General features: G+C 41.3%; 1 protein-coding gene across 3 annotated transcripts in view; it reads right to left on the bottom strand.

Moving 5' to 3' along the window:
• rabgap1 (RAB GTPase activating protein 1) overlaps positions 1–20075 on the bottom strand; it is a 242797-nt gene that overhangs the window by 143732 nt on the left and 78990 nt on the right. For all 3 annotated transcript variants that reach the window (XM_073052552.1, XM_073052553.1, XM_073052554.1), the window contains one exon: positions 4662–4764. In XM_073052552.1, coding sequence (XP_072908653.1) covers positions 4662–4764 — 103 coding nt within the window. The remainder of the gene's footprint in view (positions 1–4661; positions 4765–20075) is intronic.

The following is a 20075-nucleotide window of genomic DNA, read 5'->3' as shown; positions in this document are numbered from 1 at the left end:
GTGAATGTCATTTACTTGGATTTTCAGAAGGCATTTGATAAGGTGCCACACGAGGCTGCTCAAGATCAAATCCTATAGTGTTATAGGAAAGCTACTGGCATGAATAGAGGAATGGCTGACAGGTAGAAGGCAGCAAGTGGGAATAAAGGGGGCCTTTTCTAGTTGGCTGCCAGTAACTAGTGGTGTTTCTCAAGGGTCAGTATTGGAACCGCTACTTTTCACATTGTTTGTCAATGACTTGGATAATAGAACTGATGGCTTTGTGGCAAAGTTTGCGGATGATACGAAGCTAGGTGGAGGGGTAGGTGGTGTTGAGGCAACATTGCCACTGCAGCAGGATTTAGACAAATTGGAAGAATGGGCAAAAAAAATTACAGATGGAATACAGTTTTGGAAAATGTACGATAATGCATTTTTATAAAAGGTACGATAGAACAGACTATTATCTAAATGGGGAGAAGGCTCAAACATCAGAGATGCAGAGGGACTTAGAAGTCCTCATGCAAGACTCCCAGAAAGTTAATTTTCATGTTGAGTTGGTGGTAAAGAAGGCAAATGTAAAGTTAGCATTTACTTCAAGGGGAATAGAATATTAAAACAAGGATATAATGCTGAGGATTTATAAAACTCTAGACAGGCTGCACGGAGTATTGTCAACTCAAGTTTTGGGCCCCATATCTCAGAAAGGATGTGTTGTCATTGGAAAGTCCAGAGGACATTCATGAGAATGATTCCAGGTTTGAAGGGGTTAACATATGAGGAGTGTTTGGCAGCTTTGAGCCTGTACTCACTGGAATTTAGAAGAATATGGGGGATCTGAATGAAACCAACAGAATATTGGAAGGACGAGATAGGGTGGATGTGGAGATGATGTTTCCTAAGGTGGGGGTATCCAGAACCAGAGGGCACAGCCTCAAAACTGAGGGGCAACCTTTTAGAACAGAAGTAAGGATACATTTTTTTTAGCCAGAGATAGTGGATCTGTGAAATACTCTTGCCACAGACTGCGGCGGAGGCCAAGTCTGTGGGTATATATAAAGTGGAAGTTGATAGTTTCCTACAACACAAAATGTTGGTGGAACACAGCAGGCCAGGCAGCATCTATAAGGAGAAGCACTGTTGACGTTTCGGGCCGAAACGTCGACAGTGCTTCTCCTTATAGATGCTGCCTGGCCTGCTGTGTTCCACCAGCATTTTGTGTGTGTTGTTTGAATTTCCAGCATCTGCAGATTTCCTCGTGGTTGATAGTTTCCTGTTTGGTCAGGGAATCAAAGGAAATGGTTATACGGCAGGTGTACGGAGTTGAGTGGGATCTGGGATCAGCCATGATGGAATGGCAGAGCAGACTCGATGGACTGAATGGCCTAATTCTGCTCCTATGCCTTATGGTCTTAACACGGTAACCCCTTCCAACCCAATAAGCCCAAACTGACCAGTTACACCCATGTAATTAACTTGCGTCTTTGGAATGTAGGAGGAAACGGGAGCACCTGGAAGACATCCACATGTTCACAGCTAGAACGTACAAACTCCTTACAGACAGGAATGGGAATTGATCTGATTGCTGGCACTGTATGCTGACCACTAGACTACCATGCCGCCATACAAATTCTATTATTTTGCTTTTCTTGTAGATTTGCAACAAAATTAATCTCAGGGTAGTATATGGTAACACATAAATACTTTGTTGATAAAGGCACTTTAACTCCCCCCAGATTCCACCATTTGTCTACACATTGTACAATTAACCAACCTGCACTACTCTGGGATATGGGAGGAATCCAGACAGTCACAGGGAAGTACTCGGATAGCACCAGAGGTCAAGACTAAACCAAGAGCACTAGAGCTGTGGGACATTATGTCATGTTGAATCTTTCAACAGTTCCATCACCGTCTGGTATAGAGGGGGGAGTGCACATTATTGGGAAATGCTGCAGAAAGTCGTAAACTCTGCCAACTCCATTATGGGCACTAACCAGCATTGAGGACATCTTCAAAAGGCGATGCCTCAAAAAAGGTGGCGTTCATCATTAGGGACCCCATCACCCAGGACATGCCCTCTTCTCATTCCTACCATCAAGGTGGTACTGCAGCCTGAAGACACACTCAAGCTTCTTCCCTTCTGTCATCAGATTTCTGAATGGACAATGAACCCATGTACACAACATTTTTTTCTTTTCTTGCTCTCTTATTGCACTATTTCTTTAATTTTATATATACTTGTTGTAATTTAGTTTTTGAAAATTATGTATACTGTACTGCTGCCACAAAACACATATTTCACGACATATACCCGATTCTGACTTCTCTCAGGCTACAGTCATTCAAACACCAGATGTCCCTCTCTCTTCCTGAAGTACATACATCTCCTTTATTTCACCATCAAATCCCCAACTCTGAAATTCACTTCTAAAACCCCTCAACTCGCCCAGAGGGAGAATGAGCAGCCAGGAGAAGTAGTTGAGGCAGGCATATTAACTATTTAAAAGACATTCGGACATGGAAAGGAGAGGTCTAGATGGATATGAGCCGAACACGTGCATACAGGTGAACATTGTGAGCTGCCCCTAGCACATTCTTGGATGTGTTGCTTGTTAACATAAATAACCCATTTAACTGTCTGCTTCGATGTAGCTGTGATAAATAAATCTGAATCTGGGGAAAAAAGTGGGACAGGCTTAGATAGAAATCTTTGTCAGCATGGACTATTCGAGCCAAGGGGCTTGATCCTTGCTCTATCACTCAATTTTGAGGTACTTTAAATCTTCTTTAAGCTTTCAGTCAGCAATTAAAGTAATTGCCTTGGGACACATTGTTATTTTATGTATGTGCAATGCTCTGTCGTAAGTAGGTCATTCTGCAATGATACAATGGAATTAAAAGGGAAAGTATAAAGCAGAAGAGATCTTTTAATCCAATATCTTTAGAAGAATTAAACTGCTACGCATAAAGGCCACTTTATTTAGGCACCTCCTGTACCTAATAAGTATGTGAGTATGTTTGTGGCCTTTGCTGCTGTAGCTTATTCACCTGAAAGTTTGATATGTTATGCATTCAGAGATGCTCTTCTGCACACCTCTGTTGTAACACTTGGTTATTTGAGTTACAGGCAGTCCCCGAGTTATGAATATCCGACTTACGGACAACTCGTACTTAAGAACAGAGGGAGGAGAATGACATCTGCCATTTTAAGTCACTGTGTTGAGTGCGTAACTTCGTATTTGGCTTAAATATTTCTTTGCAAGATTCACCCTGACCCCCCCCCCCCCCCCACTTGTCCCATTTAACCTGACTCAGTGCGAGTGGACTTTAGGACCCGGAGCAGCACAAGACCTACCACACGGAGCTGCTGGTGTATTATTTTTTATTAAGTGCAATCGTGAACAATAGACAGATCAGAAGTGCTGATCAAGTCAACTAGTTCCTAAAGAGAACACTGAAAGGCCATTCAGACGGTTCACTGCTGCTCAGTGACAGAACATAAAATCCACAGTCTTCTGTTCCGTTAATGGAAAACAATTACGATTGAAAATAAACTGGAAATAATAAAGTGATTGGAAAGAGGTGAAACGCCATCGGTAATTGGAAAAGCTTTAGGCTACAGTCGGTCAACGATTGGAACAACTTTAAAGGATAAAGTGAGAATAATGGAGCATGTGAAAGGCCCTGCCCCGATGAAAGCTACAATTATTACCAAGCAATGCAGTGGTTTAATTATTGAAATACATACATTCCTTAAGTGTTTTATATGCATAAAAAGGTAAAATATATACTATATACTAAGACAAACGTTTGACTGACGCTAAATAATACTGGATATACCTGTTCCGACTTATGTACAAACCCGACTTAAAGATGGACCCAGGAATGGAACTTGTTCGTAACCCGGGGACTGCCTGTACTGTCGCCTTCCTGTCAGCTTGAACCAGTCTGGCCATTCTTTCATTATAATAAGGCATCTTAACCCACAGAACTACCGCTCACCAGATTCTTTGTTTTGTTTTTCGTAAACTCGAGAGTGGGAGTTCCCAACTCCATGGCATAAAAAAGGGTGGGAACTTCTGCTCTAGAGACTGCTGTACATGAAAATTCCAGGAGATTAGTAATTTATGTAATGCTCAAACCACCCTGTCTGGCATCATCATTCCACTGTCAAAATCACTTATAGCACATTTCTTTGCCCATTCTGATGTCTGGTCTGAACCAACAACAGAACCTCTTGACCACGTCTGCATGCTTTTATGCATTGAGTTGCTGCCACATGATTGGCTGATTAGATAGTTATATTAATGTAGTGTGTCGGCCTCTGTTAGTCTTGATAGACCATGGATTTTTACCTTGGGAAGTTTCTAGGGCACAAGCCTGGGCAAGGATTTTTTTTTAATGGAAGACTGGCAGTTGCCCAAGCTGCAAGTCTCCCCTCTCCACGCCACCAATATTGTCCAAGGAAAGGGCATTAGTTATATTAATGAGGTGTACAGGTATACCTAATAAAGGGAGTGTATATAACAGCAACTGATTTTATGCACCCAAAAACAGATGAAACAATTGGTGTTGCTATTAACAAATTATTTATTAAAATCTAGAGATAATCCACAAGAAAGCATTATTTAAAATTATAATCTTAATTCCAAATCTTTAAGATAAGCATATTTTATTACCTTTAGGCGTTTCTTCATTGACAGCTTGGAAATGCGGCGTGTTGGGATTCCAGCTGCCGGTGATTATGTAAGATTTACCATCTGAGCTTTTACCCATTGATTCCTGCAAATGAAAGTATTGCAACAGACTGGTGTTTACTGCTGATTAACTAATACACAGCCTTTGTTACAAAACTTCCTTCAGTGTCTGTGGGTGAAACTTCACACTATGAAGCAACAGTTACCACAGGACTGGTACACACTCATGTATTCCTTCCCCACATTTGTGCAGGGTTTTGCGTTAAATACTGTCAACCAAAGGATAAATACAAACAATTCTATATTTTAGTTTTACTCTATTTGCTTGGTAAATTTATTGTAGTTTTGTACTTTATTGAAAGATTGGGGAAATGTGAAGAGGAGCTTTCTCACAGCAAAAATTACCCTCTTAAGAGCAAAAAGGTAAACTTGGTCTGGGTGTATTCTAAACACAAAAGATTCTGCAGATGCTGGAAATTCAAAGCAACATGCACAAAATATTGGCCAGGCAGCATCTGTGGAAATAAACAATGTTTGAGGCCAAAAACTTTCTTCAGGGCTGGAAAGGAAGGGGATAAATGTCAGAATAAGAGGGTGGGCAGAGGGGAAGTATCAAAGGATATGGTACAGAATTTCAGTGCAATAATAATGACCATCTCACATTTTAGGTAATATAAACGCAGTGTTGAAAATAACTCAGCAGGACTGGCAGCTTTGAGAGAGAGAAAAACTGGGATGAAAGGGCATCAACCTGTAAAATCATCCGCAATATCAAAACTGGTTTATTATTGTTACATGTACAGAGATATTATGAAAAGCTTATCTTGCATACTGCAGTGAATATAGCCCAGTCTATCATGGTTAAAGCCCTCCCACCACTGAGCACATCTACGTGGATTGCTGTTGAAGGAAAGCAACATCATTCGTCAATGACTCCCACCATACAGGACACGCTCTCTTATAGCTGCTGCCATCGGAGGGTGGTACACACATCACTAGGTTCAGGAACAGTTATTACCCTCAATCAGACTACTAAACAGAAGAGACAACTAAATTCACCCCTACACTGACCTGCTCTCGTAACCTATGGACTCACTTTCAAGGACTCTTCATCTCATGTTCTCGATCTTTATTGCTTATTTATTATTATTTGTTTCTTTGTATTTACAGTGAATGCCCACAAGAAAATGAATCTCAGGATTGTATACAATACTGTGTAAAAGTCTTAGGCACCCTAGATTTTTTAATATGCTTTCATCTCCACAAAACCCTGATCTCAACATCATTAAGGATTACCCAGCAAAACAGAAGCAAGTAAGACAACCAAAGTCTACAGAAGAACTGTGGCAGAGAGAAGTGATGATGGTGCTAAATGGCGACTCCTTTGCTTGCATTTTTGTAAACAGCTCTATTTCTATATTTGATATTCTTTTCCTTTTCAAGGTCCTTTGGAAGACCTTGACCCGGAGTTACACTCTAACTTTGGTTCTTTGCGGGAATGGGACCCACTCTCAGAGCCTCATGATTGGCCGCTTTTTCATATCCCAAGGACATGGTCTTGGAAGACTAGCACACCCTCAGGGTGCCGGATTTTCATGGTTCTGAAGACAGGCTGATTCAAGGCTAGTGTCCCTGACTGAAGCGTAGTGGGAGAACACGGAACATTGGGAGCTGCAGGTTAGCTGCCGTGGGCTGCGTGTCCAGAGACCTGAGCCTTTCTGGGCGCAGAGCTCGGAAAATCAGCGAGTTGTCTGTTATGTCTCTCCTCTCACTGTAAAACGGGGACACCCGTTTGTCCGTTATTAGGGAGAGACAGAGAGCCTGTGGTATGTCGAATTACAGGGTGAATGAGTAGTCTTCGGAGTACTGCAAGACTGTGTCGTTATTGATGCTTTGCTGCACGTTTGAGTGCTCGGTGGGGGGCGCCGATGCTTTTTTTGGCAGTGGGGGGGGGGGGTCGTTGCCTTGCTGCTGCTTGTGAGTGGAAGTGGGGAGCTGGGGTGGGGGCTTTGGGGTTCCAACATTTAACTCTCATTCATTCTTGAGGGCACTCCTCTGTTTTCATGGATGTTTGTGAAGAAAAAGGATTTCAGGATGTATATTGTATACATTTCTCTGACGTTACAAGCTGATTTACTTATAAAACTGCACGGCACCGTCACCAAGAAAATTGATGCCGTTTTAAAGGAAAAGGATGGTCACACCAAACGTTGATTTGATTTAGTGTTTTATTTTACACTGTTTACTGTTCCTTATAGTATTCTTTAATAGAAACTTTTCAATATTTTTGAAAGCATCTTTACTTTACAGATTTTTTTTACATGTGCTCGAGACTTTTGCACAGTACTGCATGGTGATATATATGTACTTTGATAATAAATTTACTTGGAACTTAGTTTATACAGATCAATTCATTACAGCAGTACATAATCACTACCCAGTACACAGTCATTATTCTCTTCACAAACACTGTCTGATCTACCGTGTATTTTTAGCATTGTTTTATCAGATTTCTATTGGAATTTTTTTTTGCTGTACAATTACATCTGAGCCATTTGCTTAGATTGCTAAGAGAAGGCAGAAATAAAGGATAATTAGAAATATCTAGAATAGAATAGAATTTTATTGTTACTGCTTCCAAGACAACGAGATTGCGGTGCTACACCAGTCCAAGCAAAATAGACATTTATAATGCATGCAGTATGGCTTAATTTTTTTAAAATCCCATATTTACATGCGATAAGTAACTTTGATAGTCCATAAACACTCAAAGGTCATTGGCAAGCCAGAATGTAGCATTATTCAGCTGCACAACAGCCCTCGGGAAGAAGCTGTTTTTTTCAGTTTTACTGTCTCACTAAGTTGTTTCTGTATCTCCTACTATATAGCAGGAGATTGAACAGATAGCGTCCGGGATGGAATGGGTCTTTAATGATGTTATGAGCGCGCCATGGGTATAGAGAGTTCAGTTCTATCTGATATTCATAAACCTTTCAGCATTAACCAGGAAGTGGTGAAACCAGTTCTTCTCAGAAAGATGTTAACCTGTTAATTAATCCCCTTCTCAGTCTGCTAGGTCCACAGAATCCATCTGAAATAGTGAATTCCAGTTAATTAGGACACATTGAGACCAGTATATTTTGCTCAACTAGCCAGCTGCTCAAATTAGCTTAAGTTTCATGGAAATAATTTTTTAAAGTATTTTTTAAAAAATACAATCATCGGTTAACTGAGTAACAAATTATGAATTTAAATGAAATACGGAACAAATCAGATCATTATCAATACTACCACAGTACCATAAAACTGAGTATTAGTCAATAATCGTTATCAGCAGAGGAATTCATCCAGTGTACACTGTTGTGTTCTTTTAACTGACTGTAAACAAACAAAATCAGCTCTGACACCAAGTGCAAATAATGGACTGCCTTCAGTGTCTTCCTGCAACTAGTGTCATTATCAACAATAAATTTCCTGGCAGAAAATGATAAAAAACCACAGCTTTTTGAATTGGTGTTTTTCACCTCAAATGGATAACATAAAACAAGCACACACACTACTTAAAAACTGTTCACTCTAAGCACAGTGTAGTTTCTAACGACCACCCAAATGCACGTGCAACTGACACCAGTTAGAAACTGTTCAGCAACAGTCTCCTGTCCCAATAGCATCACAAATAAAACAAAGGGAATCACAGCTAATTTCTCGATTAGATTTGTTCTTTGAAGAGTTGTCCCAAATAAGCAGCTGCCCCAATTAACCAGAACCTACTGTATTACGCTCTCTAACCATCAGGCTCCTGAAGCAACATAGACAACACTGAAATGACTCCACATCTATGGATCCACTTTCAAGGACTCCACAAATCATGTTTTCACTATTGTTTATTTACATTTTTAAAATTTATTTTGGCACATTTTCCCTCTTTTGCACATTAGATGCTAGTCAGTTCAGTTAAGTACAGCTTTTATAAATTCTGTTGTATTTTTATTTATTTAGACATACAGTAGTGCTAGAAAATTTGTGAACCCTGTAGAATTTTCTCTATTTCTGTACAAATATGACCTAAAATGGGATCAGATCATCATGCAAGTCTTAAAATTAGATAGAGAATCCAATTAAAGAACTAACTTGAAAAACTTTATTCTTGTTCATTTATTTATTGAGAAAAATGATCCAATATTACATGTATTTGTCAGAAAAAGTATGTGATCCTCTGGGGTAATTCCTTCTACAAAAGCTATTTGGAGTCAGATGTTCCAATGAGATTGGAGGTGTGAGTTGTAGAGCTGCCCTGCCCTATAGAAAAGATACACGAAGTCAGGTTACTGACAGCACCTGTTCTTCTCAAGAAAGATCTGTTTTTGTGCACCGTGCCCCGATCAAAATAACTTTCAGAGGACCTTAGAAGAAGAATTATAGAGATGCATCAAGCTGGATAAGACTACAAAAGCATTTCTAAAGCATTTTTGAGTGTTCTTCTGTCCACAGCAAGAAGAAACGTTCCCTAGGAGTGGGCATCCTGCAAAGATCACACCATAAGCACAGTGTGCAATGCTGAAGGAAGTGGAAGAAGAACCCAAAGGTAACTGCAAAGGACCTGCAGAGATCTCTAGAACTTACTCCAGTCTCTGTTCACGTATCCACTATATTAAAAACACTGAACAGGAATGGTGTTCATTGAAGGACACCATGAAAAAAAAACATGACAAAACATTGCCGCACATCTCAAGTTTGCGAAAGACCACCTGGATGTTCTACAATGCTTCTGGGATAATGTTCTGTGGACAGATGTGACAAAAGTTAAACTTTTTGGCAGAAATGCATAGTGCTATGTTTGGAGGGAAAAGGGCACAGCACACCAACACCAAAACCAACAGTGAAGCATGGTGGAAGGAGCATCATAGTTTGGGGCTGCTTTGCTGCCTCAGGGCTTGGACAACTTGCAATCATTGAGGGAACAATGAATTTTAAATCCTATCAAGACATTTTAAAGGAGAATACCAAGGTAGCGGTCCGTAACATGACACTTAATAGAAATCGGATAATGCAACAAGACAATAATCTGAAAGACAAGAGTAAGTCAACAACAGAATGATTTAAAAAGAAGAAAATGTGGTATTTTGGAATTGCCGAGTCAAAGTCCTGACCTTAATCCTATAGAAATGTTGTGGAAGGAGCTGAAGCAAGCAGTTCATGCAAGGAAGCCCACCAACATCCCAGAGTTCAAGCTGTTTTGTAAGGAGGAATAGCCTAAAATTCCTCCAAGCCAATGTGCAGGACTGATCAACAGTTATAGGAAACGTTTGGTTGAAATTATTGCTGTACAAGGGGTCACACCAATTGCTGAAAGCAAAGGTTCTCCTATTTCCCCGACAAATTTATTTATTTATTTATTTATTCGTTCATGCTCAATAAATAAATAAATAAACAAACAAATAGACAAACAAGTATAATGTTTGTGTTAGTTATTTAATTGGTTCTCATTGTCTAGTTTTAGGACTTGCATGAAGATCCAATCAGATTTTTGGTCGGAAATAGAGAAAATTACACAGGCTTCACTAACTTCCTAGTACTGCGGTATAGTGTGGATCAGGTCCTTCTGGCCCAATGAGTCACACCACCCAGCAACCCCAGTCTGATCACAGGACAATTCACAATGACCATTTAACCTACTAAACGATATGTCTTTGGACTGTGAGTTGAAACTGCAGCACCCAGAGCAAACACACGTGCGCACCAGGAGCATACAAACTTTCTACAGAGGCCACCAGAAGTGAAATTCTGAACACTGATACCCCATGCTGTAATAGTATCACATTAACCACTATTCACTGTGGTGCCTTGTATTTTCCTGCAAATACCTCCAAAATAAAAAAAAATGATCTCAAGGTAGTACATGGTGACATATATGTAGTCTGATGATAAATTTACTTTGAACACTGCCTGATCAGCTGGGTATTCCCAGCATTGTGTTTGTTATATCCAATTTCCATCACAAGTTTTTGCTGTTCAATCCAATGGCTTATTTTTGTGCCTAAGGCACATGAGGAAAAGAAGATTTGAAGCTGTTGAGCGTAATTCACACAAAATCAATACTGAGAAACCAGAGATCCATCAACTGTTATCACAGCATTATCTGCCTGATGGGATATCCAGTCAAATGGGTATTCTAGGATGATAGACATTGAGCATCTCGTTCTGATCGCACTGCATCTGTAACATCTTTTGTGTCAATCCCATCATCACACTGTCTGCCTACTCAGATGAAGCATAAATTTGTGTGTGATTCAGGTCCAAGGTTTAAGCCTTAGTGCCCCTCCTCCTTCCCTTTCTGCCATGCTCCACTCTCTGTTCCTATCAGATTCCTTCTTTTACAGCCCTCCGCACCTATCATCTTCCAGCTTTTCACTCCAACCCCTCTCCTCCACTCACCTGGCTACACCTCCTGAGACCCAATGTAGAATGGGAGACAGCTTCATCGAGCACTTTCACTCCATCAGCCACAAAAAATAGGATTCACTGGAGGCCACCCATTTCAATTCTACTTCCTATTCCGTCACATCAGTCCACAGCCTCCTCTACTGTCACGAGGCCACACTCAGGTTGGAGGTGCAACACGGATTCCATCTGGGTAGCCTCCAACCTGATGGAATTAACATCGGTTTCTCAAATTTCCAGAAATTGCACCCTTCACCATTCCCCATTCTTGTTTCCCTCTCTCGCGCTCTCTTAGCTGCCCATCTCTGTCTGCCGAGGTTCCTTCCCTTTCTTCCATGGTCTCTGTCCGCTACCAGACTCCCCCCTTCTCCAGTCCTTTATTTCTTTCACCAATCAACTTCTCAGCTCTTTACTTCACCCCCTCCCCAGTTTCACCTATCACCTTGTACTTCTTCTTCCCCTCCTTCACCTTATTCCCCTACCTTCCCAGTCCTGAACAAATGTCTCGGCCTGAAACAATGACTGTTCATTCCCATCCATAGATGCTGCCTGACCTGCTGAGCTCATTCAGCACCTTATGTGCATTGTGCCTCTTGTATCTATATAGGCTTCTGTGGATGCGAAAAAGAAACACAGGTGGTAGTTTGCCTCTCAGGTGCCAGGGTCCACAATGTTTCTGAATGTGTCCAAAATACCCTGAAAAAGGAGCGTGAGCAGCCAAAAGTCGTGGTGCATATAGGTACCAACGACATAGGTAGAAAAAGGGAGGAGATCCTGAAAACAGAATACAGGAAGTTAGGAAGGCAGCTGAGAAGCAGGACCTCAAGGATAGTAATCTCGAGGTTGCTGTCTGTGCAAGGTGACAGTGAGGTTAAGAAGATAATTGTGTGGCTGAAGAATTGGAGCGGGGGGGGGGGCAGGGATTCAGATTTCTGGATTATTGAGACCTCTTCTGGGGCAGGTTATGACCTGTACATAACGGGTTGCATTTGAATCTGATGGGGGGGGGGGGGCAATATCTTCGCAGGCAGCTTTGCTAGAGCTGTTGGGAATGGTTTAAACTAATATGGCGGGGGGGGGGAACCGGTATGATAGCGTTGAGGATGACCCAACAGGTGGGTCTGACGTGAAGGTAAGGAAGAACAAGCCAATGACAATGATTGGATTCAAATGCAGATAGTGCAAAGAGTTAAATTTTATCACAAAAGGGCGAAGAATGCAGGGCTGAAGGTGGTGTATTTAAGTGCATGTAGTATTCGAATAAGGTGGATGAACAGTTACAGATTGGCATGATGTTGTGGGCAGCACTATGTCATGGCTGAAAGAAGATCATAGTTGGGAGCTAATATCAAAGGATATTACCCTTTTGTATCAAAAGGACAGGCAGGAAGTCATAAGCGGTGATATGACTATTGGTAAGAGATGGAATTACATCTTTAGAAAGAGGTGACATAGAATCAGAGAATGTCGAAACCTTGAGAGTGGAGTTAAGAAACTGCAAGGGTAAAAAAATCATTAAGGGAATCATATATAGGCCTCCAAATAGCCAATATGAGGGGTTGAGATTGCAAAGAGAGCTGGAAAGAGCATGTAAAAAGGGTAATGTCACAATTGTAATGAGGGACTTTAATATGCAAGGGACTGGGGAAAATAGGTTGGTGTTGGATCACAAGAGAGGGAAATTTGTTGAATGCCTATGAGATGGCTTTTTAGAGCAGATACATTGGTTTCAAGAATCACTTTATTCTAGCATGGTTCCAGAGGATAGGAATATTGCAAATGTCACCTCACCCTTTCAGAAGGGAGGAAGGCAACATTAAAAAAAATAGAAATTGTAGGCCAGTTAGCCTAACCTCAGTGGTTGGGGAAAGTGTTGGTGTCTATTATCAAGGATGAGGTTTCGGGGGTACTTGGAGACTAATGACAAAATAAGTCAAAGTCAGCATGAAGTGGTTAACAAATGAGGAGCATTTGGCAGCTTAGGGCCTGTATTCACTGGAATTTAGAAGAATGCAGGGGGATCTCATTGAAACCTACCAAATGTTGAAAGAACTAGATAGGGTGGATGTGGAGAGGATGTTTCCTATGGTGGGTGTATCCAGAACTAGAGGGCACAGCCTCAAAACTGAGGGGTGACTTAGAAAAGAGGTAAGGGGGAATTTTTTTTTTTGGCCAGAGAGAAGTGAATTTGTAGAATGCTCTGCCACAGACAGCTGGGAGGCCAGGACCATGGGTATATTTAAAGTGAATATTGATTGTTTCATGATTGGTCAAGGCAGCAAAGGTTATGGTGAGAAGGCAGGTGTACAGGGTTAAATGCGATTCAGGATCAGCCATGATGGAATGGCAGAAATGAATGACTTAATTCTGCTCCTATGTCTTATGGTTTACATTAGCCAAGATAGAATGGGGGAGCAAATTCAATGGGCTGAGTGGCCTAATTTGGTCCGTATGTCTTGTGGTTTAAAATCTGATGGGCTCTTCAAAAGGCAATCTCACTGCATGAACATATGGTAAAACACTGAGGGGCTCAGCCTGTCCTGCAAGAAGTCACATAAATCCCCCACCCCTCCCATTCTCCTCAATACACCATCAACCTGAGCTGCAAATTTCTTAAACATGATGATGCTACAGATGCTGGAAATCCAGAGTAACACACACAAAATACTAGACAAATTCAGCAGGTCAGGCATCATCTATGGAGGAGAATAAACAGTGGACAAAACTTTTTTCAGTGGAATGAGAGTTGTGCCACAGTAATCAGTGTTGGGGTCTCTGCTTTCTATCATTTATATAAATAAAAACACCATTCCTGCAAACTTTTCCCAGAACTCCTCTGCCATTTTTCATCTCATTGCTTTTGCTTGTTCACAAGTACCTGAATATGTTGAGTGTGAGCAGTACCACACAAAAGCATTATCACAATTTAAACAAAAACTGCTGACATTTAAAACGATCAAAGATGTAACATACAGAATGCTGGAGGAACTCAGGTAGCATCTATGGAGGGGGAAAAAAGTCAACATTTTGGGCTGAGACAATTCATAAGGATTCGAAAGGAAGGGGGCAGAAGCCAGACTAAGAATGTGTGGGGGAGGGGAGGGGGAACAACTCTGCAAGTTCAAGTTTATTGTATTACAGGAAAGTTACTAGCATGGTTTCAGCATTGGCTGATTGGTAGGAGGCAGCGAGTGGGAATAAAAGGATCCTTTTCTAGTTGGCTGCCAGTGGTTGGGGGTGTTCCACAGGGGACCGCTTCTTTTTATGCTGTATATAAATGATTATTCAACCGTACACATACCACCAAACAAGACAACATTCCTCCAGATAAGGTGCACAACACAGTATATATCACTCACACAGTAATATTACCACAAATAAATTAACAATGAATTAATAATAAATGCATTTATGACACAAGTTAACAATACTGGTGCTTCATGCATGATGAGATGTGGGTGATGACAGGGAGTTCAGTAGTCTTACAAGCTGGGGAAGGAAGCTGTTTCCCTTCCTAACAGCTCTTGTCCTAATGCTACAACACCTCTTGCCTGATAGTAGGGATTCAAAGAGGTTGTTGGATAGATGGGAGGGATCACTGACCATGCTAAGGGCCCTGCGTATACAGCGCTCCTGATAAGTACCTCTAATTGTTGGAAGAGAGACCCCGATGATCTTCTCAGTAATACTCACAATCATCTGTAGGGACTTGTGGTCAGATGCCTTGCAATTCCTGTACCTAACATCTTGTCAACCAGAGAAATACCCATTTGTTTCCATTAGCCTGCCAGTGTTCTATCTGCCCTGAAGGGCCTCAGCACGAAACACCCAGTTTTATTCCCCTCCATAGAGGCTGCCTGATCAAATTGAGTTCCTCCAGCATTTTGTGTGTATTGCTCAAGATTTCCAGCATCTGCAGAATCTCTCGTGCTTATAATTTATATAAGGCAAGTTTTCCCCCTTTATTAAGTATGCATTAAGGACTATAATTGGAAAAGTTCAACACATGAAAATTGTTACTCAACACTCTAGGAACATCCTCTGCCATCAGATATCTGATTGGACAATGAACCCTTGTACAGAACCTCAGTATTTTCCCCTCTTTCTGCACTACTTATTTAACTTATTTTTCATATAAACTTCTTATTGTAATTTATTGTTTTTATTAAGCATTGCAATGTACTGCCACCATAAAAAAAATCTCACAAAATATGCCAGTGATAATAAACCTGATTCTGAACCCAATGTGAAATAAATTTTTCAAATTGTTATAAGCTTTACATTTATTTAAACCAGTTCAAAGGGCATGGTTGGCCTCGGCCAGAGCAAGTTTGCAGTTCATATTTAACTGTGCAGAACAAGATGGCAATTGTCAAGTACCATTATCTGATGGAAACCAAATTTCTCTCCCTAATGACTAGTTAAATTATTAAATGACAGTCTGCCAGCTATCATTTGTTTCTGGTGTCAGTTAGTTAATCAGATTATTCTTTGATCCAGATGACTTCAATACCTCTCTATTCCTATTTAGAAATATACAAGTCTCACTCACTGTAGTTAAGACATTGTCTGCAAGAATTAGGAATATTAGCAACATGAACATTGGTTTCATCTCAAAGTATTTTTTATTTTCATTTTTCTCCTCCCCTCCCCTCTTCTTCTATTCCCCACTCTGGCCTCTTACCTCTTCTCCTCGCCTGCCTATCACCTCCACTGGTGCCCCTCCTCTTTCCCTTTCTCCCATGGCCCATTCTCCTCTTCTACCAGATTCCTTCTCTAGCCCTTTACCTTTCACACCCACCTACACCTTCTAGCTTGTGCTCCTTTCCCTCCCCCACCTTCTTATTCTGGCATCTTCCTCTTCCTTTCCAGTCCTGATGAAGGATCTCAGTGATAGTTTATTCATTTCCAGCCTGACATGAGTTCCTCCAGCATCTTGAGCGTGTTCCTCAAGATTTCCAGCATCTGCAGAATCTCCTGTGTTTAGGAATTCTATCCATAGTTTTCCATATTCATCCTTCAATCAACATCACCAGAACCAATAGCCTTGCCATTACCTATCATTGTTTCTGGGAGGTTGCTGGATATCTAACAGCACGATGTGACACTTTCATCCCAGGTTAGACTGGATTTGATTTGCAATATTGTGGGCAGTTTTAGGCCTCATCCAAGGAAAGATGTGCTGGCATTGGAGAGTGTCCAAAGGAGGTTCACGGGAATGATCCTAGGATTATTGGGTTAATTTATGAAGAGTATTTGATGGCTCTATGCATGTACTGACTGAATGCAGGATAATGAAAGATTTTATTGAAATCTATCAAATATTGAAAGGTATAGAATGGATGTGAATAGGATGTTTCCAAAAGTGGGAGAGTCTAGGGCCAGAGGGCACAGTCTCAAAATAATATATTGCTTTAGATAACAAATGAGGTGTAATTTCTTTAGCCAGAGAGTGTTGGATTGTCAGAAATGGCTGTGAAGCCCAAACTATTGCGTATATCTAAAGTGGAGGTTGATAAATTTTTCGCTAGTAAGGGCATCAAAGATTACAGGGAGAAGGCAAGGGAATGGGGTTGAGGGGGATGACAAATGAGTTTTGAGTGAATTGTGGAACAGACTCGATGGGCTGAGAGGCCCAATTCTGATCCTATGTCTTATGATCTTATGACCACAGCCCAAAATTTGTTCATCACTTGTACAACACATCGGCCTCTCATGAAGCCACTGGTGTCAACTTTATTTAGTGCTTTAGGTCAAAAGCTGAGACTACTTGCACAACCTTCATCATCATCAACCTGTTTGGACTAAAAATGCACTGGATATGCTAGCCAATAATATTAATGGATATCAAGTTTCTTCAGATACATAAAGTATAAAAGAGAGGCGAGAGTGGATATCAGACTGCTGGAAAACGATGTTGTAGAGAGGTAGTAATGGGGGACAATGAAATGGTGGACAAATTGAATAAGTATTTTGCATCAGTCTTCACAGTGGAAGACACTAGCAGCATGGTGGAAGTTCCAGGTGTCAGGAGTCACAAAGTGTGTGAAGTTACCATAAATAGAAAGAACATTCTTGGGAAACTGAAAAGTCTTAAGGTAGATAGGTCATCTGGACCAGATGGTGTACACCCCAGAGTTCTGAAAAAGGTGCATGAAGAGATCATGGAGACATTCGTAATGATCTTTCAAGAATCACTAGATTCTGAAATGGTTCTGGAAGAGTGAAAAATTGAAAATGTCACTCCAGTCTTCAAGAAGGGAGACAGGCAGAAGAAAGGAAACTACAGGCCAGTAAGTCTGATCTCAGTAGTTGGGAAGATGTTTCAATCGATTGTTAAGAATGTAGTTTCGGGATATTTGGAGGAACATGATAAAATAGCTGAAGTCAGCATGGTTTCCTCAAGGGAAGATCTTGCCTGACAAATCTGCTGGAATTCTTCGAAGAAATAACAAGCAGGATAGACAAAGGGGAATCAGTTGACGTTGTGCACTTGGATTTTCAGAAGGCCTTTGACAAGGTGCTACACATGAGGCTTCTTAACAAGCTATGAGCCCATGGTATTACAGGAAAGATTCTAGCATGGGTAAAGCAGTGGCTGATTGGCAGGAGGCAAAGAGTGGGAATAAAGGGAGTCTTTTCTGGCTGGCTGTGGTGGCTAGTGGTTTTCACAGGGGTCTGTGTTGGGACCGATTCTTTTTATGTTATATGTCAAACCGACTCTTCTTGACTTAAAAAATGCTTCACAGAATTCCCAAGTTATGAATTTTCTTTAAAACTCTCTCCGCATCCCAACATTTACACAAAAAAGTTCCTCAAAATTTAGAAAGGCTTTGTTAATGAAGCTATGTCAGACCTGACCAGTGATAGCTAATCAATTATGCCAGTTAAACCAATGTCTATTTTGGAGTTCCCTATTGGTATAGGTCTAATGATAGTGTCTAACTATACTTCCCACTGTGCAGCAGTAACCATTTTTAAAAAACTCACCACAATTTAAGTTTCCTGATCTGACAAGTACCGTACAGGAGGCTGCTTAGCAAGATAAGAGCCCATGGAATTACAAGGAAGTTACTAGTATGGGTGAAGCATTGGTTGATCAGCAGAAAGCAGTGAGTGGGAATAAAGGGATCCTTTTCTGTCTGGCTGCGTTACCAGTGGAGTTCCACAGGGGTCAGTGTTGGGACTGCTGCTTTTTATGATACATGTCAATGATTTGGACTATGGGATTAATGGATTTGTCGCTAAATTTGCCAATGATACAAAGATAGGTGGAGGAGCAGGTAGTGTTGAGGAAACAGAGAGACTTAGATAGTTTAGGAGAATGGGCAAAGAGGCAAATTAAATATAATGCTGGAAAGTTTATGGTCATACACTTTGGCGGAAGAAATAAATGGGCAGACTTTTAGATGGAGAGAGAATTCAAAATGCAGAGATGCAAAGGGACTTGGGAGTCCTTGTGCAGGATACGCTAAAGGTTAACCTCCAGGTTGGAGTCAGTACTGAAGAAGGTGAATGCAATGTTGGCATTCATTTCTAAAAGTATAGAATATAAGAGCAGGGATGTAATGTTGAGGTTCTATAAGGCATTTGTGAGACCACATGGAGTATTGTGTGCAGTCTTGAGTTTTGGGCTCCTTATTTTAGAAAGGATATATTGACATTGGTGAGAGTTCAGAAAAGATTCATGAGAATTATTACAGGAATAAAAAGGTTACTGTATGAGGAACGTCTGGCAGCTCTTGGGCTGTATTCCCTGGAGTTCAGGAGAATGTGTGGGGGGGGGGGGGGGGATCTCATAGAAACATTCAGAATGTTAAACGGTCTGAACAGATTAGATATGGCCAAGTTATTTCCCATGGTAGGGGAGTCAAGGACAAGAGGGCAAAACTTCAGTCAGAGGGTGGTAAATCTGTGGAATTTGTTGCCATGAATGGTTGTGGAGTCCACTCACTGGATGCATTTAAGGCAGAGATAGATGAGTTCTCAATTGGCCAGGGCTCCAAAGGGATGGTGGAGCAACACCTCATATTCCATCTGGGTAGTCTCCAGCCTGATGACTGTTCCAGTATTCCACCCTCCCTTCCCCGATTCTGCACTCTGGCCTCTTAGCTCTGCTCACTCACCTATCATAGAAACATAGAAAATAGGTGCAGGAGTAGGCCTTTCGGCCCTTCGAGCCTGCACTGCCATTCAGTATGATCATGGCTGATCATCCAACTCAGAACCCTGTACCTGCTTTCTTTCCATACCCCCTGATCCCTTTAGCTACAAGGGCCATATCTAACTTCCTCTTAAATATAGCCAACGAACTGGCCTCAACTGTTTCCTGTGGCAGAGAATTCCACAGATTCACCACTCTCTGTGTGAAGAAGTTTTTCCTCATCTCGGTCCTAAAAGGCTTCCCCTTTATCCTTAAACTGTGACCCCTCGTTCTGGACTTCCCCAACATCGGAAACAATCTTCCTGCATCTAGCCTGTCCAATCCCTTTAGAATTTTATACGTTTCAATAAGATCCCCCCTCAATCTTCTAAATTCCAGTGAGTATAAGCCTAGTCGATCCAGTCTTTCTTCATATGAAAGCCCTGCCATCCCAGGAATCAATCTGGTGAACCTTCTCTGTACTCCCTCTATGGCAAGAATGTCTTTCCTCAGATTAGGGGACCAAAACTGCACTCAATATTCTAGGTGCGGTCTCACCAAGGCCTTGTACAACTGCAGAAGAACCTCCCTGCTCCTGTACTCAAAGCCTTTTGCTATGAATGCCAACACACCATTTGCCTTTTTCACCGCCTGCTGTACCTGCATGCCCACCTTCAATGACTGGTGTACAATGACACCCAGGTCTCGTTGCACCTTCCCTTTTCCTAATCAGCCACCATTCAGATAATAATCTGTTTTCCTGTTCTTGCAACCTAAGTGGATAACCTCACATTTATCCACATTAAATTGCA

Source organism: Hemitrygon akajei, chromosome 7 (assembly GCF_048418815.1).
Source record: "Hemitrygon akajei chromosome 7, sHemAka1.3, whole genome shotgun sequence".
NCBI classification, from domain to species: domain Eukaryota; kingdom Metazoa; phylum Chordata; class Chondrichthyes; order Myliobatiformes; family Dasyatidae; genus Hemitrygon; species Hemitrygon akajei.
Note: the sequence above shows the minus strand (reverse complement) of the source record. Positions and strands in the feature narration are given on the sequence as shown.